Source organism: Ochotona curzoniae, unplaced genomic scaffold (genome assembly GCF_017591425.1).
Source record: "Ochotona curzoniae isolate NIBS_2020 unplaced genomic scaffold, NIBS_Ocur_1.0 scaffold_3835, whole genome shotgun sequence".
In the NCBI taxonomy this organism is placed as follows: Eukaryota; Metazoa; Chordata; class Mammalia; order Lagomorpha; family Ochotonidae; genus Ochotona; species Ochotona curzoniae.
In genome coordinates this window covers 37,571,070-37,595,795 of record NW_024467114.1, presented here as the reverse complement: position 1 = coordinate 37,595,795, position 24,726 = coordinate 37,571,070, and the positions used below count along the sequence as shown (strand labels likewise).

General features: G+C 41.6%; 1 protein-coding gene and 1 pseudogene across 1 annotated transcript in view; one reads left to right on the top strand and one right to left on the bottom strand.

Annotated features, from left to right (window-relative positions):
* Window positions 1-15,148: 15,148 nt before the first annotated feature.
* LOC121145773 lies at window positions 15,149-15,913 on the bottom strand (annotated as a pseudogene).
* A 5,210-nt stretch (window positions 15,914-21,123) lies between these two features.
* LOC121145794 (zinc finger protein 271-like) overlaps window positions 21,124-24,726 on the top strand; it is a 101,356-nt gene continuing 97,753 nt past the window's right edge. The window contains exons 1-3 of the mRNA XM_040964906.1: window positions 21,124-21,208; window positions 21,823-21,883; window positions 23,133-24,558. Of these exons, the coding sequence (XP_040820840.1) occupies window positions 21,124-21,208; window positions 21,823-21,883; window positions 23,133-24,558 (1,572 nt within the window). The remainder of the gene's footprint in view (window positions 21,209-21,822; window positions 21,884-23,132; window positions 24,559-24,726) is intronic.

The following is a 24,726-nucleotide window of genomic DNA, read 5'->3' as shown; positions in this document are numbered from 1 at the left end:
TGTGTGGCAGACTGCTCTGTGCTGCAACCTGGACCAGTGTGTCCTGTTCACACTCCAAATGCCACAAGTGTCAGAGGGTTCCATGGTCACGTCTAGCTCAGTCCTTTACAGCTCCCAGCTCTTGAGCAAACCAGTGGAAGTTGCAGTTCCACAAGACTCATCCACATGTGCCCCACAGAATCTGCCCCCAGACTTGGTTCTTTTGCATGCTTGTCTGTATCATGGCCCAGCCTGCCATTATCTGCTCCTTCTATGAAACTCACTGACAGGTAGTGTATTCTGTCCCTGCCAGACAGGCCCCCAGCCCTAGCCCTACTGTGCACTGGTGGATGGTGGTTAGTGGTAACTCATGTTAACCAGCCCAGTTCAGGTCTCCTACGTGGGTGGAGGCAATGGTCTGACCAAGAAAAATCCTTGGTTGCCCAATCCAAGAAGCTAGGTGTTCACCCCCTCCTTTTCCTGCAAATACAGTGGCTTTGTGAGTAGAAGTCCTTCAGAAGTCATTCCTGACCTGCAACATATTCCTTCACTGGTCCTGCCTTCCATACATCCCCTTCTTCCCTTCCCTGAGCAATCCACAGTCCCTGTACCTGGGAGTGCATGGGTTCCACAGCCAAGTCTTCTGAAGGCCAGTCTACCAGTGGGGTGGTGTTGTCACCTGAAGTTCTCCCTACCCAGAAGAGTTCCAAGCTCCTGGCATGTGTGCTGGTCTGGGACCTTGCCTTTCCACCAAACCAAGGTCCCAGCCCACTCAAATTTCTTCAGAACCAGTCCACCAGCAGACCATGCCAGCATGCTAACCAGGGCTCTCTCCTCCCCACCTCTTCAGCACCTGGGACTATGCACATGAGAAAATCCCCAGGATTCCTCTGCATGGGCATAATCCCCCCAGCAGTGTCGACCTCTGTCACTTGCAAGCCTGCTCATCCTGACCCCCACAAGCCCACCTTCCCTAGTGAAGTTCAGAAGTGGAGGGTTCCAGGCACCGATGTTATGGTTCTAATGATTCAGGGTTTAAAAGCAAGATGATAGACGTGGTTTCATCTGAGGTGTCTCTCCCTGGCCAACTTACACCCTCCATCTTTCTGTACCCTCACATTGTGTTTTCTTTGTTCTGTGCATTCTTTTCTAAAGGAAACCAAGTCAGTTTGCTGTAGGGCTTCACAGTCAGGGTATTATTTATTGCTACTTGACCTTTTTTATTTTTTTTCATTTTTTATTGGCAAGTCAGATTTACGGAGAAGGAGAGCAGAGTGAAAGATGTTTTAGTTGCTGGTTCACTCCCCAAGTGGTCGCAACAGCCAGACCCTAGTAATTCCAAAGCTAGGAGCACAGAGGTTCTTCTGGGTCCCCTTTGCAGGTGCAGCTCCCAAGGACCTGAGCCATCCTCTACAGCTTTCCTAGGCCACAAGCTGGGAGCTAGAATGGAAATGGGACAATTGAGACAATATCCACCACCCACATGGGATCCCAGCTCATGCAAGACAAGGACGTTAGCGACTAGGGTACCACAGTATACCCAGCCAATTACCTTCTTAAAAGTGTTGTCCTACTGTAGAGTCACATTGGAGATCTACCTTTTATGATAGAAAATATGGGGAGATGCACTTCTGTCCATAGCAATTAGAAGAGACGCGGTGATCTGCCTCGAAGACAACCACCATCTCTGAGGAGACTGTGGTTTCAAATTAATGCTGTGAGTGCCCTTAGTTTTATTTCATTTATTTATTTATGTACATTTCTTGGTTTTTTTTTTTTTTTAACATTTTTTTGTTGTTGTGTTGTAAAGTCAGACTTGCAGAGAGAAGTTGAGACAAAGAGAAAGATCTTTCATCTGCTTGTTCTCTCCCCAAGTGGCAACACTAGCTGGAGCTGAGCTGATCCAATGCCAGGTGCCAGGAGTCAGGAACTTCTTCCATGTGGGTATAGGGTCCCAAGTCTTTGGGCTATCCTCTAGTGCTTTCATTGGTCACAAGCAGGGAGTTGGAGGGGCTGGAATATGGACCAGTGCCCATTGGGATACTGGCACATGCAAGATGAGGACTCTAGTCACTAGGCTACCATGCCAGAACCTCTTAGTTTCATTTTAAATATGATCACTGCATACCCATAGACACAAAAAGAACACCTGTATACTCATATATATATACCATTATGAAAAGGATTGATGACTGTGTGCAGGTAATCAAATGGCAATGCATAAGACAAATGAAGCAGAAATCGTGATCAAAATGAACATATGTGCTATCCAGTATTTGTGGTTTCTAAGATACAAACTGAAATTTGAGAACTTAAGGAATGCAAAATCCATACATTACTATCGTAATGAACAGTCAGCATGATGAATGCTTCATTATGTTTGTTGACACTTTAAATCACAGTTCTTGGAAGGTAGTACTTGAGACTAAATGTAACATGGACTGATGTATTTCCAAAACAATAAACCTAAACCCACCGTAGCACAATTTTAGCTAATGTTGCCTGCTTTCTTACATTTTCTACTAAACTAACCCAATGTAAAATCAAAGCTGGTTTTAAGTTCTTTAGTTTGCAAAATGGTCAATTGTTCAAATTTGTCGTAGGTTTATTAGTCAGTATGCATTGATATTACCAGATTAGTGAACTGGGGGTAACATTTACAAGATCTATAAAGAAAAATAACAATCATTATAGTTTGAATATATTCAAAGCCTGTGAAAAGACAAGTAATGTGGGTCGTTAATGGAAAACATCATTGATGTTAATCCTTTTTTAGTTAGTGTGTCCTACTTGGGTGGCAATTAGAGACATGTAAATTCTCAGTATGCAAGCACCCATGAGAGAGTGGAAAGGACAAAATGACCCTCCATTCACCAATTCACTCCCTCCAGGATCCCATGGTCTCCAGTTTCAGGTTTGGCCAGGTCCAACTGAGCAGCAAAGAATCCCGATGGGTCTCCCATGTAGTATCAGGGTCCCGATCCCTGGCGTCATTTACTGCCATTTCAGGCATATTATTGGAAAGTTGATCAGAAGAATGGCTGGAATGGAAACTGATGCTCTGATAATAGGATGTCAGCATTACAACTCCAGGGCTCAAGCTCTTGTGTTTCAGTGACAACCATGATTTTAAAAAGAACATTTCTTAAGAAAACTCCTATGAAGTTTCTCAAAATGTCGTCAGTGAGACAGCAAATGGAGACATATTTGAAGAAAATCAAGATTTGATCAAGGCAGGGAGACTCATGTTATTTGAAACTGGAATAGGTACTTCCCTCCCCCATCATGACCAGGTCATGTGGGAACTGCACTCCAGGCAACTGCTGCTGAGAACACAGACCTCCACCTCCTGCTCACTGCCAGCAGATCTCTGCTGCTTTTTTTGTGCTCAGTTGCCTGTTGCCAGAACCACACTCTGGCTGAGTGGTGCTGAGAGATATGGGTCCTGGGCCTACAAGGGTGATGAGGCTCTTTATTGAGCATGATGACACCTAGATTCCTTCTTGAGCATATGCAGTGTCCCCTGTCGGTGAATCTCTATAGAAGCACACACTTGCAGTGACTTTGGACTGAAAGTATTAAAGGTATCAGGGAGAAGTTCAGAGAGGACTGGGTCTCTATGCTTTCTATTTTGCATTTTTTGAAATAATTCTTTTAAAATGTATTTTTTTCTCTTTTCAAAGGTAGCAGTGCAGAGCAAGAAGCAGAGACAGAGAGGAATCTTCCATCTGCTGGTTCATTCCCTAAATGTCCTCATTAGCTGAAGGTGGGCTGGACCTAGTTAGGAGTTTGGAGCTTCTCTTAGTGCTCTGACATGAGTCCAGAGGACCAAGGACTTAGACCATCCTTTGTTGCTATCTTAGCCATTAGCAGAGAGCTGGATTGTAAGTAGAGCAGCCAAACTCAAAGCAGCACCCATATGGGATGCCAGCACTGATGGTGGATGCTTAGCCACAGGATGCTGATGCCATCTGTGTGTGGTTTGGTATAGAGGCAAGGACAATAGAGCATGGAGAGACAATACTCTCAGAAGGTCGTTCACTACCCAATTTCTTGTTGCACGCTAGGCTATGCCTAACATGGGAGCTAGTGAGGCAGATATGGCAGCAGAGCAAGTTTAGCAGGAGATTTGGATAACCTTATTTACTTTCAAGTGGGCTAAAGTCGTCCACCTCTTGGACTCACCTGGATTTCATGTGTGCTGGTTCTGACCCCAGAAGCCTCGCTTCCCATCCAGATCCCTCTTGTGGCTTAGGAAAGCAGTCAAGGAAAACCCAAAGCCTTGGGACCCTGCACCTACATGGAAGTCCCGGAAGAAGCTCCTATTTATCTGGCTTTGGATTGTAATGTGGTGCCACCATTGATGGTTCACACCTGGTGATCAGGTTAATTGACAGTAGACAGCCCCATTCAAGTTATTTGAAGGCGAGAAAGTTGCACCTCCCCCTAAAAATTACTCCCTAGGTTCCACACACCTGGCCCCTCCTGTCGCCTGTTGTACTAGCTAAGTTAACAAACGTTGAGCTCTGGAAACTCCCTTCCTAGTTAAAACTGTGCTTGTACCATGTGGCTCTCAATCTGATTGGAGGATGAGAGCTTAAACACTCATGACATTCTCCATTGCATGCCATAGTTCCTGGAATGTAGTCAGAGCAGCTGTCATGAAGCAACGGAAATACAGACCCCTCCTGACATCCTACACTTGGGTCAGAGTGATTTCTCTGGCACCCTGCAGCAGGATCGGTGCAGCTCTGGCCATTGTCACCACTTGGGGAGTGAATCAGTGGATGGAAGATCCTTCTTCTCTGTCTCTCCTTTTTATATCTAACTCTCCCACAAAAATAAGTAAATCTTTAAAAAAAAAAAGCAGAGTGCCATATCAGGATTCAATCAGCTATAAATTGGATCAGGTGTTCACCGTGGTTGATTCAAACCAGACACTCAGGGTTGCATTGATTACAAGCAGAAACTTTACCACTATGATCATTACAATCATTTTTAGAAGATAAAAATAATTGAAAGTTGATGGTGGTGATGATCATAATAAAAACACAATGAGTTTAATTTATAAATTTTCTGGTGAGTTCTTAGATGATTTTTGGCATTGTACAATGATACAATGAATTACTTCACAAATTTCAAGTGTATTTATATGTCAAACACCACACCCAAATTAATTTTCTTGTATAGGCTATGTTACATATTTACACATTGACATGAATACAAATGTAACAGTAAGGGATGGTCATACGTAAATGACCTGAATTCCAATGATTGCTTCAGGTCCAAGAGTTTTGGGGCGAAAGTAATATCATGCATTTTTCCTTTTAAGACTAGGATTATAATATGAATTAATTAAAAAAAAAAAGTTATGGTCAGACACCAAAGGTACACAAGAGTATTCTTGGTAGTAATGAGTCAAAAGGACTAACGTTTGGGGCTTGCATTGTAGTATAGTGTGTTAGATCGCTGATGGCATACTGCTGTAGCTGTTGCAGGGGGTAAAGGAAATCACCAATCCTATGGAATTTTATCATAAAATTACAAATGACAGTGGGGGGAGGAAGTAGAGTGCCCAAGTGCCTGCAGAAATATCAGTTGTAGAAGTGTCTTTGTGAAGTTCTCTTAATTGAATTTGAAATTTAATTCTGTATTACCAAGATGCTTCCACAAATCCAGGTAAAATTTTTAGTTTTAGATACAGTGTATTTTTTGTAATCATTTTTATAAATATGATATTTGTTTGAAAGGCAAATTGCAGGGAGGAGAGAGATGTTCCATGAGCTGTTTCCATGAGATTCGCTCCCAAGATGTCAGGACTCTGTCATGCCTAGTTCAGTAACAGGAATTCATCTAGGTTTCACAGGGGCTTCCTGCAACCCACCCACTGCATTCCAGCTACACTAGCAGGATACTGCATTGGAAGTGGTAAACAGCCAGTCGACATAATCAAGGACTTTAGGGATCAGATGTGATATATCCCAAGCAGCAGCCCAACCTCCTGTATCATGACATGCGTTCCTCCGAGGCTGATGGTTTTCTCTGGCTGCTTCCATAACACAGCTGTTTAATGATGTGAAGTAAAAATTCTTGTTAAACTGTTGCTGTCATATGTATGAATGTTCTAGGGGCTAAAGCAAGTAAAATAGCAAAGTGAAGTGTCATTGAAGGTTTAGGATCTTGGAAGTGTAATCGAAGTCTGAAGAACTTTCCTTTAGATCAGTTATTGGAAAGCTGTATAGAAAAAATGTGTATTGATATTCATTTTTCATACATAGATTCAGACAAAATTACTCTGATTAAAAGTTCTGTGCCTTCTATAGCATCTTTAGTGTTAATAGCAAGAAGTGTCTTTTTATTTCTCTTCATTAAAGATTTGTGTTATTTTTATTGTAAAGTCAGATATCCAGAGAGGAGGAGAGACAGAGGAGAAAAAGATCCTCCGTCTGATGATTCACTCCCCAAGTGAGCACAACGGCTGATGCTTTGCCGATCCAATGCCAGGATCCTGGAACTTCTTCCATGTCTCTCACCTGGGTGCAGAGTCCCAAGGCTTTGGGCCATCCTCGACCGCTTTCCCAGGCCACAAGCAGGAAGCTTCATGGGAAGTGGAGCTGCCGGGACTAGAACCCATGCTCACATGGGATCCCGGCGAATTCAATGTGAGAACCCTAGCCTCTAGGCCATGGCGCCGGATCACAAGAATTGTTTTAATGTGAGGCCTTACATGTAGTCCTACACATCTGTAGAAATATAGAATCCTAAATACCATGCAAGCATTTTTCTGTAGCATATATTTTAGTGACATAATATTTTTTCTATGATATCTTAGAATTTGAAGAATAGCTGTTGAAAATGTAGTTAGGACTTGGCAGTAACTTTATTGTTATTATTTTCATTGGAAAGTCAGGTTTAAAGAGAGGATAGAGAGAAAGCGTTTCTATCAGCTGGTTCACTCCGATAGTCACAATGACCGGAGCTGAGTCAGTCTGATATCAGGATCCAGGAGCTTCTTCCAAGTCCCATGCAAGACACTGGGACATCCTTGATTACTTTTCCAGTCCTAAGCAGGGTGCTGGAATGGAAATTCAGATTCCAGGATATGAATCAGCACCCATATGGGATCCCAGCATATACAAGGTGAGGATTTTAGCTACCAGGCTAGGCTGCCAGACCCAGTAATATTATTTAAATCTAAGTAGTAGTTGTTTGCACTAACCAAATGGAACTTGAACATAACTACTGCCAGTCATTGACATTGTTGCTACTGTTCAAGGCTAGCCTTCCTGACACTCACAAAGCACTGTTCTTACCCAGGGAAGCTGATGGCTTTTGTGTCTCCAGCCATTGTGTCTGGCTCCTGTCTTGACATTGTTTAGGCCAGTAAGAACCATTTCAGAGACTAGGAACAAGCAAGACCAGTTCATAACTCCCTCTCTCCACCTTCTCTTGCAGGTGTAGCCCTGCAGCGCGCTGCATCCTTCCCAGACTGGAGAACACAAAAGCACCTTCAGTAAGTTCTTTACTTCCCAGATTGCTTTACATTGAACGTTATGAATTTTATGATGGTTTTTAAACTACAGTGAAAAAGCAAGTATGCGAGAAAGAAGGTAAAAGAAGACATTGGAGCTGTAAACACCATTTGAAACTTTCTTTTCATGTTTTCTGATGTGACAACAAGGCATGATTATTATTACATGGTATTTACTGATGCTATGCATGATAAAATGAAACTCATTTCATATGTAACTGAAATTGACCACTCAACATTTTGGAGTAGTATGAGTTTCCAAATATATGAAAAATAATATTTATTAACTTTCTAGTTTTGCTTTATTGAAATTGCTGAAATAGTGTGATACTCAATAGCATTTGCAGCCTGTACTGTATTCATGAACTGCTAGAGGAATGTGTGCAGGGCGATATATACTACCTGTTTATTAAAGATTTAAATGAATTTATTTATTTTAGAGACTGACTGGCAGAAAGTGAAGGAGAGTGACAGAGACAGACATGTGTGCTACATGCTGATAGATTCACCAGTGATCCCAGTGGTCAGTGCTGCATCATGTCAGAGAATAACCACGAGCTCCATCTGAGCTTCCCACTCAAGGACTTGAGCCATCTTCCAGTGTTTCCAATTTACATTGACTTATAGCTGGATTGGAAGTGAGGCAGAGGGCAGCTTAGCTTGCTATGCCACTGTGCCATTTCCTTTTGCAGGGTGTTTTTGTTTGTTTTTCTTTTTTTAAGATTTTTTTTTTAATTTGTAAAGCAGAGCTTCTAAGAAAGAGAGATGGAGAGACATCTCCCATCTTCTGGTTCGCTCCTTAAACAACCAGAATGAACAGAGGTGAGCAAGTCTGAAGCCATTTGTCAGGAGCATTATCCAGGTCTCCAACTTGCTTGAGCCATCCTCCAGTTCCTTTCCAGGCCTGTGATCAGGGAGTTGGATCTGAAGTGGAACATACAGCATATGAGCCAGTGTCCATATGGGATGCCCATGTCCTTATTTGCTAAAGCACAGGGCTGGACCGCTATTGCATTCTCTTTGGTTTTTATTTGAAATGCAAAGTTGCAGAGGAAAGTTGGGAGCGTGAAAAAGAGATCTTCCATCTGTAACTTTACTGCCTACACGGCTGCAATGGGAAAAGCTATGCCAACCTACAGCCAGGAGCCTCTTTTGGGTCTCCCACATGGGTACAGGTGTGAGAGGACTTGAGCCATCGTGTCTTGCTTTCCTGGAGCTAAATCAGGAACCTGGATTGAAAGTGGAACACTCAGGACATCAACTGTGCACATATGGGAAGCTCGGCCCACCTTGCCAGAGTTTAGTTTAGAAATATTAACAGTTGCTCTCAGCAGCAGGTGGGTCGTGGGACAGGGCGTCTCATGCCCGGATCCCACACACCCGCCATCATGGGCACATGGTGAGCTGGGCCAGGGGTGCCTGGGCTCCAGGACTGCTCCCTTCGGGGTGAAGACGAATATGTGCTGTGCAGAACCAGGCTGGACTGCAACACCCATTGGTTCCAGTAGAAGGCGGGGCTGAAAACAGAACCAACCCAGCAATTGCAACTACCAGCTGACCGGGTGATGGACTCTGCTGGGCCCTGTGCTTGCTGGTGCATACAAGTATCTGGCCTGGAAACACCTCAGACGAAGTTTCTTTGGTGATCTCTGCAATTGAAATGCCAGACTCAAAACCCTAACCATGAAGGGACAGAAGATGGAACAAGTTAATCAACCACCTCAGCTATAGGTTGGCAACAAAATACCGGGCAAATAGAGACACTATGATGGACAATGTCAATTAATGGATTTTTCAACAACCTCATCGTGTTTGGAGAGGCAAAATTGGCAGCAATTTCAAAACTGGTGAGCTATTGAAACCACTTCAACGAGTATCTCGGAGCATGCCCCACATGCAGGACTTGGGGTGGGTGGGAAACTGGGTGGGCTTCTCCCTCAATATCCCCCTCTACCTCAGAAACATGAAGGAAACAATATAGAAATAATAATCTTACCCAATTTCCTGTAGCCCTTAAACCTTTTAACCCAAATGAACTATGTAATGATTGTCAAAATAAAAGAAAAAATTAAAAAAAAAAAAATACTAACAGCTTTAAAAGGAAACAGAGGCAAACTATGAAAACACTGACCTGTTCCCTGATTCTTCCGGATGATACCCTGTACTGGTTCCAAAGTTTGTGAGAAGGTTAACAACATACACAGTTCTGTAGTGCCATTTCTAATATTAGTTTCATCATTTTGCACTTAGATCAGTAATGTCTTTTCAGTTTGTCTTTGTGAACAATTTTTAATGGAAAACAATGCAATTCATATACAGTGGAATCTCGTTGTGGTTGCTGTTTCCGTTCACTTAATGATAAACCATGCTTGACAATGTTCTCATGCAACTTAACCTTTTGTTTATCTTTGTAGAGGTATCTGTCTAGTCGTTGTGTTTGTCTATGTTGGAATCTGTTTTTATTGCTTTTGAGTCTCCTGTGAACAGGCACTGAGACCAATGAGCGGGTGAAGCGTCAGTGTTCCTTGGCTGCAGGAACCACTGGGGACATGTCCATTTACCATAAAGTGAGCACAACTCTCATGGACTAGGAAAAGGGAGAGCAGAGGAGCAGTCCTCAACAGCCCTCCAAACCCAGCAATGACACTGTAATTGAGTAGAAGGAATGTCTATTCCTTTATTTTTTTTTTATTTTAAATTGTTTTAAATTGATTACATTGCTTTATGACGCAGTTTTATAGGCACTGGGATTCCACCCTCCCTTACCTAAAACCTGACCCTCCCCATGGTGGATTCTTCCACCTTGTTGCATTACCACAGTTCAAATTCATTTGAGATTCATTCATTGCAAGCATCTACAAAGCATAGAGTCCAGCATCTTATTATCCAGCTAAGTTCAACGGTTTCTTAGGGAGACCATCTCTGGTCTGAAGGTAGAGCTGGCAGAGTATCATCCAATCAATTAAAAGCCTCAGCATTACATCAGTAACAATTTATAATGTAATGGAATTAGTTAACATTTTATTGTGTAACCAGCATGTTAAAAGAGAGGGGAGAGGAAAAAAAAAAGAAGAGTGCAAGTTCTGAACCACATCTTATGACTTCTACATTGAAATTACAATTAGTAGTTTATATACAACCAGGTTCTATACACCTTAAAATGGCTGTAGATTCAGCTGTCTCATGTCTATTTTAATTTTAGTATTTCGCAGTTTATACCATTGAGGCATGATTTTGCTGAACCTAGCTGTTTTGGGGTAGGCTAACTCTATAACTCTAACAAGACATATGTCAACAATTTAGGTGAACAGTTTTAGAAGGGGTGTGCAGAGAAATCTTCAATACCCCAATGAGCAGTAACTAATTTTTGTGTCCCACCCAGTGAGTTATACGTGCATCTCCACTGACCATTTCCTGTCTGCTTCCAAGCCTTCCTTGTTGTTCTCTGTCTATCTGTTCTAGATTTTTGGTTTGTTTGCTTTGAGGAGGTTTCTGGAGTGATCCTGATGGTCATTTAGTGAGAGGGACCCAAAGTCGGAACCAGGCAAGGACCAGAGAAAGCTCCTCTCCCTGGTCCTGAAGAAAGTTTACTGTTCTGTTTCTGCGGACCACTCAGGGCTCCTGGTTCTCATTCCGATGATCTTGGATCCTGCTAGGTAGGATTTGGACTTCTTCCATCCCATGTGGTAGATCCAAATGGGGATGGGTGACCTCACAGTTCTCGGCCTCCGAAGGCACTCCAATTCCTCATTGTCTCCTTGGCAGTTGGAATGTAGACCTAGGTGCTTGTAGTGATAGTCCATGGTGAGGATCTGTGAATCTTCAGGGTTGGGATACAAGCCTCCTCCTGTCTGCCTGCTCCACTCTGGGGTCCCTCCTGGTCTGTGCATATGAGCTTCTGTTAAGAGGTTTTTAGGATTGCTCCTGATACCCCCCATATGCCTTTGTAGTTTTATTATTGTCTAATGCTGATTTGAGTCTATTGTCTATGAGTTACCAGTTATGATCCTGATAGGTTATACTTCCCGTCTTCCTCACATCTTCTAGGGTGATGTAAGATTTATCTGATCTCCTAACCCATTTTTGAGTAGCATAGAACCTTACAAGTATATTAGGTTTTACAATTCTTTGATGTTGATCAGAAGCAGTCTGACTCATATTGATTGTTGGTTCATTGGTTACTTCACATTATCTTATTGCATGAGATACAGGCTGTTTGGGGTCGAAATAATATTACTGTTTTTCGGATTGACATTTCATAACAGCCACATCATCATCAACAACAAATTATAACACCCTGAAAAATAATGCGCCAATGAGTAGCAAACACATGTGTGACAAAAAGGAAACACAGAAGTCTCTTGAGAAAAATAATGCCATTGTATACTTGATGAGCACGTGATGAATTCTACTAGAGAAAAGAGATTATTCAGAAGCAAACAAACTACATCAAAACACATGGGATACAACCAGAAGAGCAAACAATTTTAAAAAAAAAGTATAGATTGGACTGCTGGAGTTACACTTTCCATGTTGGCTTCCTTATATGAGAGAGAATATATGGTATTTGTTCTTTTGTGATTGACTCATTTCACTCAGAATAATGGTTTCTAGTTGGGACCACCTGGTTGTAAATAGAATCATTTCATTCTTCTTAATAGCTGAATGTATTCCATAGAGTAGATGTACCACAGTTTATTTAATTAATTAATTAATTTATTTATTTATTTTATTTATTTATTTAATTAATTTGTTTATTCTTCCTTGGACTCACATCTGGTTTGTTTCCATGTTTTTGCTATTGTAGATTGTGGTGCTGCAAATATAGGATTCCAGATCCGCTTCTCACATGCAGATTTCACTCCTTTTGAGTATATTCCTATGAGTGAGATAGCTGGGTCATATGGCAGGTTTATTAGCAATTTTCCAAGCATTCTCCATACTGATTTCCAGAGTGGTTGTACTAGCCTACACTGCCACCACCAGTGAAGAAGGGTGCCTTTCTCCCCACATCCACACCAGCAGGTGTTGTTATTCGAGTTCTGAATGTAGGCCAGTCTAGCTGGAGTTAGGTGGTACCTCAAGGTGGTTTTCATTTGTATCTCTCTGATGGCTAGGGAGCCTGAGCATCTTTTCATATGTCTGTTAGCCATTTGAAACTGTTTTTCTGAGAAATGTCTGTTCATTTTTATTGCCCATTTTGTTACAGGGTTGTTGTTTTTTCTGTGCCTGGGTTTCTGAATCTCTTTGTAGATCTTGGATATTAGTCCCCTATCACTTGTTCAGTACGCAAAAAATGTCTCCCATTCTGTTGCTTGCTTCTTCACTTTCTTTACTGTTTCTTTTGCTGTACAGAAGCTTTTTAGTTTGATGTAATCCCCTTTGTTTATTGTGGCTTTGATTGCCTTTGCTTTAGGTGTCCTTTCTAAGAAGTCTTTCTATGTTCCTATATCTTGGAGTGTGTTTCCTATATTTTCCTTTAATAGTTTGATGGTTTCTTGGTGTAAATTTAGGTCCTTGAGCCAGTTAGAGCTGATTTTTGTATAATGCGACAGGTGCGGGTCTTGCTTCTTAATTCTGCACAATGCTATCCAGTTGTCCCAACAGCATTATCAGCATTATCAGAATAAATCATTTTTTTTTTTTACTTGGAGTGTTTTCATTTTCTTGTCAAAGATTAGGTGAGTATACATGTGTGGATTCTCTTGTGGTGTTTGTATTCTGTTCCACTGATCTTCTACTCTGTTTCTGTACCAGTACCAGACTGTTTTTGATAACCACTGCTCTGTAGTATGTCTTGAGGCTATTCCTTTAGAACCTCCAATCAATTTACAGGTTAAGTCCTGAATGCACAGCTGGAAGCCATGCCTCAGGTCATTGGCAGGTAGACTGTTAGTCACGCCCACCAGGTAGCATTTAAGTTGACAATTGTACTTATATTGTAATACACAGTTAAGATTTAATTTACAACTACTGCACAAATTAGATATTGTCCTGCAACTCTACCAGCCATTGACCTTAATATCTTTTTCAACATCCCAACTTGTTTGATGTTGGTGAAGCAATTCCTAAAACCAGCCCACACTGAATGTGCTGTAATCTGTGAATAGGAGTGAATTTTTGATGACTACAAATTGACTTCTAATGCTATTATTAAGATACAACTGTTAAATTTATTTTCCCGTTTGTTTTAATTGGAAAGTCATATTTACAGAGAAGAGAGACAGAGAATTTGTATGCACTGGTTCACCCCTCAAGTGGCCACAAAAGAGGAACTGTCAGAGCCGGGCCAATTTGAAGCCATTAGCTAAGAGCTTCAGCCATGTTTCTCACACAGATGCAGGGTCCTAAGGTATTGGACCACCCTCTACTGCTTTCCCAGACGACAAATAGTGAGCTGGAAGGGAAGGGAACACCCAGAATATGAACTAGTGCCCATATGGGATCCCAGTAAAGCCCGGAGCCTCTTTTGAGTCTCCTTTAGCTACTAGGCTATAATGCAAGCCACTAAATTTATTGTTTTAAATGGTTTCTAACTTAATTCCTTGAGACCAGAGATGCTACCTAATGATTTTTAGTATTTTGGCTTTTAGGTCTTGTAGTCTTCATGTGTATGTGCCTGAAACTTTTTTAAGGATTCTACAGGAAGAAGAAATAGAAAATATGGAATCAAAGAACACACCCACTTTTTTAACCCTTGAAGCTTCCCACCATGATCATCTATGTAAACATCATTAAAAATAAAAATGAAAAACTCATATAAGAAGATTTTTTTTTATTGGATACAGAGAGAAATATTATCCATTTGCTAATTCATTCCCAATGTAGCTGCAATGGCTGGAGCTGAGTCAATCAGGAGCCAGGAGCTTCTGGGTTTTTCGCATAGATGCAGCATTCCAAGGCTTTGGACAGTCCTCTACCACTTTCCCAGGCTACTACAGGCAGGGAGCTGTATAGGCAGTGGATTAGCTGAAACATGAACTAGTGCCTCTATGGGATCCCAGTGCATGCAAGGTGAAGACTTTTCTCCCTTAGGCTTCTGTGCTGGACCCACTTCTCCAACTTCTCTGTCTGTGATTTTCAAGTAAGAAATCTGCCAAAAACAGGAAGACAGACAATGCACAAATTTGAAGAGAAGTCATACTTCATTAGGAAGTTTTATTTTTTTTCCTAAAGAGATTGTGCTTGTAGTATATGCTTCTTGGATTAGTAGGAGTATAGCATTAGCTAGCTTGGGGAGTATTTGGTTTTCACAGTCTTGAATCTCCACTGAAGTTTGCAATTACACGTATTTCAAGCTACTTGCTAGCATCGCATATGTCACTGAATCTCCAGTGCTTCCATCAGAGTGTATCATATTAATGGAGTCCTTTCCAAAAGCACAGTTTTGGATTGTCAACCAGATGAAATGAAATCTCATTCTAGTATTCACCCCTTTTGATCTTTGATTTCAGATTCTACAATGTACTGAAAAATTGGTCAAATATCATGACACAAGAAGTTCCATGTATTGTTCAAATTGACAATTTTATCTTTCAATCTCCATGTGATCTTTGCTTTTTTTTTTTTTTGAGGCAGGCTTTATCATTATTATTATTATCGTCATCATCATTATGTAGAAAGGACCCAGCCACATGCTCATCCCAGCTTCGTGGCCAGTGGCTTGTCCTTGGCCTTCTCCAGCTTGGACTTGGGTCCAGCACATTGCCTCCCCAGTGGCAGCAGATCTCGTTGTTGTGGGTCCGGATGGCTTCCAACAGTTTAGTAAGGGCACCCTTGTCTCCAAGTTGACCTGTGTGAAGGCCACAGTGTTGTAGTCTTAAGTGGGCTAGGTGACCCAGGCGGGCCTTGCCCTTGATGATGCAGTAGGGGACACCCATCTTGCTAGAGAGGGCAGGCAGGAAGAGGACTAACCCGATGGGGTCCACGTCTCGTGCAATCACCACCAGCTGCACCTTCTTGTTCTCCACCAGCGTGGTCACTGTGTTTATGCCTGTCTGCAGCACCAGCAGGCGCTTGGTCATCACGTCTCCCTTGCTGGCCACCTTCTTTTCTGCACGGGCCAGCAGCTGCTGCTTATTCCATTGCTCTGTCTTCAGCCTACTTACGGGCCAGCTTGAGCAGCTGTGTGTCCCTCTGCTGGTCCAGTGCCTGTGTGAACTTACTGATGGCTGGAGGCACCTTGAGCTGCTTGTAGAGGATGGCGTGCTGCCACAGGCAGATGTAGCAGGACCACTTGATGAAACGCGTGAGTTGCCTCTTGGGCTGCATGTCCTGTCTGATGCCAAAGTTCTTGGGCCTCTTCTCAAACAGCGGGTCTATCACCTCCTTGGCTCCCTGTTTCTTCACTGCAGTGGGGGCCAGGGCCACCTTCCTGCCCTTGGCTTTCTTCCCTTTGGGCATCTTGGCGGCTGAGGGCAAGTCCATGTGACCTTTACAACTTACAACTCCCCAGTTTTAGAGAGCAATGACCAAAGGGCCTCCGTAGATAGTTCTCAGAAAGTAGCCATGAAGTGTCTCAATCCTAAAGAATGGCTATTAATATTTCGAGGAAAGGTAACAAATGCCGGTGATGATGTAGAAAATAGGAACTTATGTACAGTGTTGGTAGGATTATAAATTAATTCAGTAAGTGTGGGAAATAGTATAAAACTTCTTAGATGATTAAAAATTAGCTTGGTATATGATTGAGCAATCTAAGTGCTACTTGTATGTTCTGAAAGTTATGAACATATGATGTGAAAGAGATACCTATAACCGATTTATTTATACTATCTTGTTTATAGTACTGAATCAAGCTGTCGATCATTAGATGACAAAAACATAGTATATATCTACATTATATAACATAGTATATATGTGCAATATATAATATGATATATATGTACAGTAGAATGTTACTCAGCTGTGAAAAATAAAATTCTGTGGATTTCATCAAAATTGGTGAAGCTGTTAATGAAATATCTTAGCTGCAGATATACAGATATGATATTCCATTATGCAAAGTAGCTTAAAGAATCACAAGCAACAAAAACAAAACAGGAGAAACTATGGTGTCTTTCACTATTGATGCAAAGCGGATCTGATTTCTTTGATTTATATGATTTCATATTTGTAGCCCTTACCTATTAAACTCATCATTTTACATTTGTTTGAATCATTTAATGAAAAATTAAGTTCTTGACTGCAATGTGCATTTAAAACATAAATGTTTAAAAATTACATTTTTTTCCTGTTACACAGGAAAAAATAGAAGATACAAAAGAATTATAATTGTGTATATTGGCTACATTAATTCTGTTTTTATATTAAAATCAGTATATAAGTAACTAGGCAAAAAGACAAGAAAAACCAGAGAAGTGGTTAATCCTAAAGGATTTCTAAAACACATTTAAAAAAACAGATCTGTTACAATGTGGCATTTGCCTTATGTGTATATTTTCTGTTCAACGGGCAGGCTGTGACTGTGTGATATTACCTGCTGCTTATAAAAAGATAGCTCTGTATGAGATTGCAGTTTGTTTCCTTGCTATGCTGTAGTTCTCTATGTAGTAATTAAAATTTTTGTTTAATGATTTTTATTGTGTATTGATTTTTTACTGTTTTTTGACATCTTTACATGGTTAATTAGAGTAAAAAGGTTCAAGGGCTATAGGGAAGTGGGTAAGGCTTATTTCCATATTGTTTCCTTCATGTATCTGAGGTAAAAGGGGATATTGAGGGAGAAGCCCTACCCATTTTTCCACCCACCCCAAGTCCCTGATGTGGGAATGCTCTGAGACATTTGCTCAAGTGGTTTTGATAGTTCACCAGTTATGAATCACTGCCAATCTTGTAACTCTAACCACGATAAGGTCGTTGAAGAATCCAATGATTGACATAGTCCATCATAGAGTCTCCTTTGCCGAGTATTTCACTGCCAACATATAGCTGGGTGGTTGATTGATTTGTTCTGTCTTCTTTTCCTGGTTAGGGTTCTGAGTCTGGCATTTCGATTGGGGAGATCCCCAGAGAAACGTTGAGGTATTCCCAGACCAGATTCCTATGTGTTCTAGCAAACACAGGGCCCAGCACAGTCCATCGCCCTGATCAGCTGGTGGTTGCAGTTGCTGGGTCTATTCTGTTTTCAGCCCCGACTTCCACTGGAACCAATGGGTGTTGCAGTCCAGCCTGGTTCTGCCCAGCACAAACTCGGCCCTTACATAAACCAGTGGGAGCTGCAGCCTAGTCGGAGTGACCCACATTAACCCCCACCAGGCCCTCCCCCTACCCTGGTTTGCCAGAATATGTAGCAGACTAGTCCAGTCTGTCCCACATCCCTTTTGGCTGTCGTACATCTCCATTGGTATTGAAGATTAGTTCCATCTAACTGGCTCAATAATGCAGCCCTCACAGATGTTATTGAGTGCCTCTCTGTCTAGTCACCCCATCCCCCATCCTACTTGTGCCCTCCTGAGGGAGTCGTAACCCAAGAGGAAGGAGCCCACTGTTTTGCTCCCAGATCTCTCTCACTCCTGCATTATGCACTCTTCAGGTGGTTCTGTAGTTTGACTTGACAAGCACCCAGTGCCAGCTTCTGCCAGCTGATGCTGCAGCTAAGCCCAAACAATCCTAGACCACTCTAATTTATGTTTGCATCAGTAGGATCAAAAACGCCCAGCCTGACTTTTCCCTAATGTTGTCCACATGAGACGCACAGGTGTTGTAGCCCTGCTTTTAGTCTGGTCTTCCCTTCCCAGCCCACACTCTCCAGTGCAAGTAGCTGTCTGGTTAGGGGACCCTCCCTTATATCTCCTGCCAGCCCTGACCCCTCCCTTCCTGGTTCTCATGCGTGAGCTGCTTGGGTTCTGCGGTCACATCCAGTACAAGCAACCTCACCTTGGCGTTCAATATTGTGCACTGGTATGTGTCGCAGCTGAACCTGGCTCAACCCACACTCTGTTCTGTTGCTTGGCTTTGCCAATCGATGATGTGAATTGATTCAGCTTGTTCTGCCCCCAACCCATGCCAAATGTATGCCAGTGGGAAACTTTCAATGGCCTATTCTGGGCTGCTTCCTATTATGCTTCTTGCACTTACCTGCAGGGACTGTGTCCTGCCAGAGGAATTGCCCAGGCTCCTGCATTAGAACCTCTCCCAGTGCCAGATTTTGCACATACCAGGGGGGTCCATGAGCCAGAACTACTTAATTCACCCCCTGTCCTAGCAGGAACAGTGGCTTTTCCTGAATGGCCTTCAACCCAAACTGGTTCTTACTGTTGGGTATTTCAGCCCAGCGATTGCTCATCCATACCCACATATGGCTCACACATGGCTCAGTAGGGGTTGAGGCCTAGCCTACTCCATCCCACATCTAACCTGGTCCTCCAGGACACCAGATGGTGTTGGGGTCTGGCCCGGCCCACTGCATCCAGTCCAGTCCACAACCATTTCCTGGTTAGAATGCAGCCCCATTCCAGCACACGCGCCCCCTTGATGGGAATCTCAACTCAGTTTGGGTGTCCCCTTAGCTCCCCAACTGGGCCTGTACTGAGCTGTAGATTATGCGCACGCCAGTGGTTGTTCTGACTCAGCTTGTCACTGCCCCTCACCAGTCCTGGCCTCTGCCTTAGACACTGTGGCTTAGCATTCCTGGCTCATGCAGACCAGTTGGTGCAAGAGCCTAACTTGGCATGATCTGTGCACCGTGCTGGTTTCTAGTTTCGTTTGTAGGCTAAAGTTTGCTCATTCCTGCCCAGTACATCCTGTTCCATTACCAATTAACACATTAGCCAACTGTTGGAGCTGCTTAGTCCAGCTTGTCTGACCCCCAGGTCTGGACCACATGTTCACCAGTGGGAGCTATGACTCGCCAAGGGAGTTTCGCAAATTCCTCCACTTGATCCACTCCCCGATCCAGTTCTCATACATGCCAATGGGGTTTTAGGGCAGTGCTTGGCACAGTCTGGCCTTCCATTTGGCCGTGTATGAGCAGGTGAATATTGTAGCCTGGCCCACCCCAGACCCTGATCAGGATGCACATTCAGGTGCTCCTGCCTTGACCAGTCCAGACTGTTGCGGGGTCCTTTACCTGTAATTGATGGCAAGCTCCTTGGTCACACCTAGCTTAGTCCATCACCACCCAATCTCTTGAGCTAACAAGTAGGGCTAGAATATCCACAGGGTGTGGCCCACATATCGCCCGTGGATATAGTTCTCGAGTGCTAGTTAATGTCATGGCCCTGCCTAATGTGAAGCATCTGCTGATCCATCATCATATCAGGTAATAGGATATCCTGCTGGACAAGCCCCAACCTTTAGCTTTTGCATTAACTGGTGTTCGGTGCTCAGAATTGTTATGCGATTCCAAGTTCTTCAAAAAAGTAGTTACTGTCATTGGGAATCTATAGGATTGACTCACATCCCAGAATCACAGTGGGTTCTAACTGGAACTACCTAAACAGCGATTCAAAGACCCAAACCCCCAGAACTCTCCAGCCGTAAAAAGGAAAATAGAAAGTAGAATGAATTTTTGTATGTACAGACTCAAAATTTAAAAAGGATTATGGGATACTTATACATATATTTTTAAATTACTGGATACATATATATATATAAAGTTCTGAGTTATAAGAAATATATACTTATTTATTCAAAATCAGTTAAAAATATTTCCAATATTTTATCACTTCATGTTGGAATAACAAAATTGGATTGCATTATTGCTTAATATGATTTTTAAATATCTGGATGTGTGAGAAAAACACTCATAAATTATTCAAAGATTTCCTCATTCTTCTGTGCAATATTAAATATGCGTCTTTCTTATCTGACATGTTATTTAGCTTATGCGTTTATATATGTCTACAGATTACAGTGAACTCATAATTATTACAGAAAACAATCTGTTACAGAATAATAAGGGAATTGTAACTTCATAATTGCAAAAATAGTACAGAGCAAGATATTTTATTTAGTTTTTACTCTATGTTGCTATACAGGTTGTAAATTAGGCTGCATCTATAGAAGTTGCACACAGAATTACACTCAGTTTACTATTACAGTTCCTGAGTTAGTATTTTGCCTCAGTGTTTGGTTGAAGGTGTATTCTAGCAGTGCCTTCAACAATTCATTAGAATCTGAATGTTTAGAGAAATCAACCTTTAAGAGGATAAGGAATGTTCCATTGAAGTATTGGAATTGCAAAAGTAATACAGGACAAGATGTTTTCAATTTGTTACTCTACGATGCTGTATTGATTGTGATTTAAGTTACATCCATAAGAGTTGCAAATTAAATATATATACAAAGCACTGTCAGTATTTCTATTTAATGATCCAGAACTGAGGAGACATGTGCTGTTACAGGTGTTGGTGTCATTTGAGGATGTGGCTGTGGATATTACCCAGGAGGAATGGCAGAATATGGACAGTGCTCAGCGGACCCTGTACAGAGAGGTGATGCTTGAGACCTATAACAATCTGCTGTCTGTGGGTGAGTGAAATTCTGTCCTGCCCAAGCAGAATACTTCTGCATAGATGACAAATGAAAGAAGAGTGTATCAAGTTTAGTAGTTGGTGGGACTGGTAGTCATTTCACAATGTTTACATTATTTTCCATGAACAGGGTACCACATGACAAAGCCTGATGTGATCCTCAAGTTGGAGCAGGAATCAGCACCAGAGATGGTGGAAAAATCTGTCAACCAGGGACTTTCAGGTAGGTCAGCACATAGTGGGCAGGAAATTGACACATAGCTCAGTACATGTTGATTGTGATTCTCTGCGATTTTTTTTTTTAAGTTTCTTCCTAAAGGACAGCTGAGGAGACATAGACATTCTACAGTCTCCATATTTAGATTTTTTCTAGCAGTACCTTTCAAACTTTGCCAGTCTATAACCATAAAGCTGGAACTATATATTGGTCTTTTCAATGATCCCAAGCATTTAAATTATCATCTGCCATCTCCCAAGATACATTTTCAAGAAGTTTTATTTGAAGCAGAATAGCCAAGATGAGAAAAATTGGCACTGTTATGGGATATAAGATACCCAAACTTTATTGTGAATTTATCTACCACATTTTCTGTATTGTGCTGTATCAACTAAAAGCACACAAATCCAAATACTTGAATTTTTTTAAAAGTTATTTTATGAATGCATTAATAAAAAGATGTAATACTCATAAATAATGCTCATAAATGTCCACATTTTACTAATATTAAAATCTGCTGTATCTACAATGGCAACAAATGTATTTGACTTTCCTTGAGCATTGGAAAAGAAACACTTTGGTGTGATTCATGCATATGGCTACTGTTTTCCTCATTTCAGATGCCTACAGAAAGAATGAGCTGCTTGGAGCTAATCAGAAAAGTCAAGAAATATTCCTCAGGTAAGGTGTAATCACAAAAATGACATAATAATTCCAAAGAAAAAGTCATTACCAAAGATGCTTAGTATTAGCTCTGGCCGTAACTGAAACATGAACTGAAAGGAAAATTGTACATTAAAAAAAAAAAAAAACTTGAGAAATGATTTCATTGTTTCTATTTATGCATATTTGCAGATAGAAGTTTTATTTGCAAAGTGACCAACTGAATGTATAAAGCAGAGAGAATCGAATAACATTTATTGGGAGAGACCCAGGAGATGTTGTGCCTCTTGAATGAGGCTTTTAAGTGTCCCTGATCCTTCCTTGTCTAGGCAAGAACCTGTTCGTAAGACATTTCCCATTTGTTCAACCAGCCAGGAAATAGCTCCTGTTACACATCTCAAAATGTACACTTGTAATGCTATGGCTGTTTGGGTCTCTAAGATTGGAAGCCATGTGTGTGATCAAATTGAGACAGAAGAGAAAACAAAGAGACTGTTTTTTTCTCAATTCATCTAGGAAGTGTAGTGGGTGTAACGCAAAGGCACAAATAGGTCATTGCAAAAGATCACACCCAAGAGCATGCCATGGTAGCCTAGCAGGTAAATCTCCACCTTGCACTTGCTGGGATCTCTTATCAGCTTTGATTCACATCCTAGTGGCCCTACTTAACACCCAGGTCACTGTTTATGGCCCAGGAAAGCAGTCAAACATCCCAAAACATTTTAACCTGGCACATTCTTGGGAGACCCAGAAGAAGGTAGTTGGTGATTACAGCGTCTTAAGTCTTAAATTGCTCTGCTTCCTATCTGCACCCACCTGAAAGTACAATCCATCTGAAGTTTTAGCAGTGGTAGTGGTTGTGTGGGTGAGTGTGTGGGTGCATTCTGCAGGTTTATGCAGAGCCATAGGGTGCCAAGGGTCATTTTTACAGGTTCAGTTCCACCTGATGGGTTACCAACCTTGTGCAGTCTTCTCTTCCTGCTGAGTCAAGCCACATATCTGTGGTCTAAGAAACAAAGTCTTTTTCATATGCCATGTTGTACACTCCAGCAAGTGTTACCAGGAACACTCAGTTTTTCTCTCATGAACTTATAGACAGAGAAAGTAGGAATCATTGTAGACAGAAGTTTTAAATGCTAAATGAACAGGTGAACTTGGAAAAGGGATTGGAAAAGCAGCTCCCAGGAGGGAGCTCAGAGATGAGGTGACTCTTGAAAGGAGAGAGGGAGAGACTCCATAATTTCTTTCTTTTTTTTTTTTTCTATAGGAAGCCTAATGAAATGCTATTTTGGAAAAAGCATGCTTCTAATGTCCCCGAGAATAGCCTCCAGAGTGAAGAAAGTCTCACTCAGCAGGACAAGACAGACATTTGTCTAAAGTCTTTTGAACATGATGGGAAAGAAAAAGCGTTCAGTGGGAAGAAGATATCCCTTATGTGTGGGCCAGTTTATACTAAAGAGCCATGTAATCAGCAACCTGTCAATGTGGGAGAAACAGTTCAGGTTGAGAAGACAATGTTCCACAACAATCATTTTGGCAAGAATCAGGAAACACAATCAAGAGGGAGACTCCATGGACATTGCAAGAATGAGAAATCTCTTATGTATAAAACAAATGTCAACACAAATCAGATAAGCCAGACAGCAAAAAGTTACTATAAGTGCAGCTACTGTACAAAATCTTTTAGTTGTAAATCTTGCCTTTCCACCAAGCAGAGAACTGACACAGGAGAACGTTTCTATGTGTGTAATGAATGTAAAGAAAACATGTACCAGAAGTCAGAACTTAGAAGAGATCAGATCCTTCTCACTGAAGAGAAGCGATATGAATGCAATAAGTCTGGAGAAGCTTTTGATGAGCAATTGTTTATCAAGAGACCTGAGAGAATTCACACAGGGAGGAAAACTTATGAATGTAGAGACTGTGGAAAAGCTTTTTCTCAGAAGTCACACCTAACCCAGCATCAAAGAATTCACACAGGGGAAAAACCTTATGAGTGTCGTGAGTGTGGAAAAGCTTTTTCTGTGAAGTCACACCTAATCGAGCATCAGAGAATTCACACAGGGGAAAAACCTTATGAGTGTCGTGAGTGTGGAAAAGCTTTCTCTAAAAAATCACACCTAATCAGGCATCAACGAATCCACACAGGGGAAAAATCTTATGAATGTGCTGAGTGTGGAAAAACTTATGCCAGACACTCAGGTCTGACTGTACATCAGAGACTCCACACCAGGGAAAAACCTTATGAATGTAGTGAGTGTAGAAAAGCATTTTCTGTGAAGTCACACCTAATCATACATCAGAGAATCCACACTGGAGAAAGACCTTATGGATGTACCCAGTGTGGAAAAACTTTTTCCCACCAGTCACGTCTCATAACACATCAGAGAATCCACACAGGGGAAAAACCATATGAATGTAGTGAATGTGGAAAATCTTTTATCCAAAGCTCATGTCTCAGAACACATAAAAGAATCCACACAGGGGAAAAACCTTATCAATGTAGCCAGTGTGGGAAAGCATTTGCTTACAGGTCATATCTCATAACTCATAAGAGAATCCACACAGGGGTAAGACCTTATGAATGTAGCCAGTGTGGAAAAGCTTTTACCCAAAAGTCAAGTCTTACAACACATCAAAGAATCCACACAAGAGAAAAACCATATGAATGTAGTAAGTGCGGAAAAGTTTTTGCCAGACGTTCAGGTCTCAATTCACATCAGAGGATCCACACCTAAGAAAATTTTAGGAATATAATCTTTACTTCCAGTTAGGTCTCATTTTACAACAGCAAATTCACAAAGATGGAACATGAGTATGGCAAAAGATTCACAGTATAAATTTATGACCATTGTGTAAAA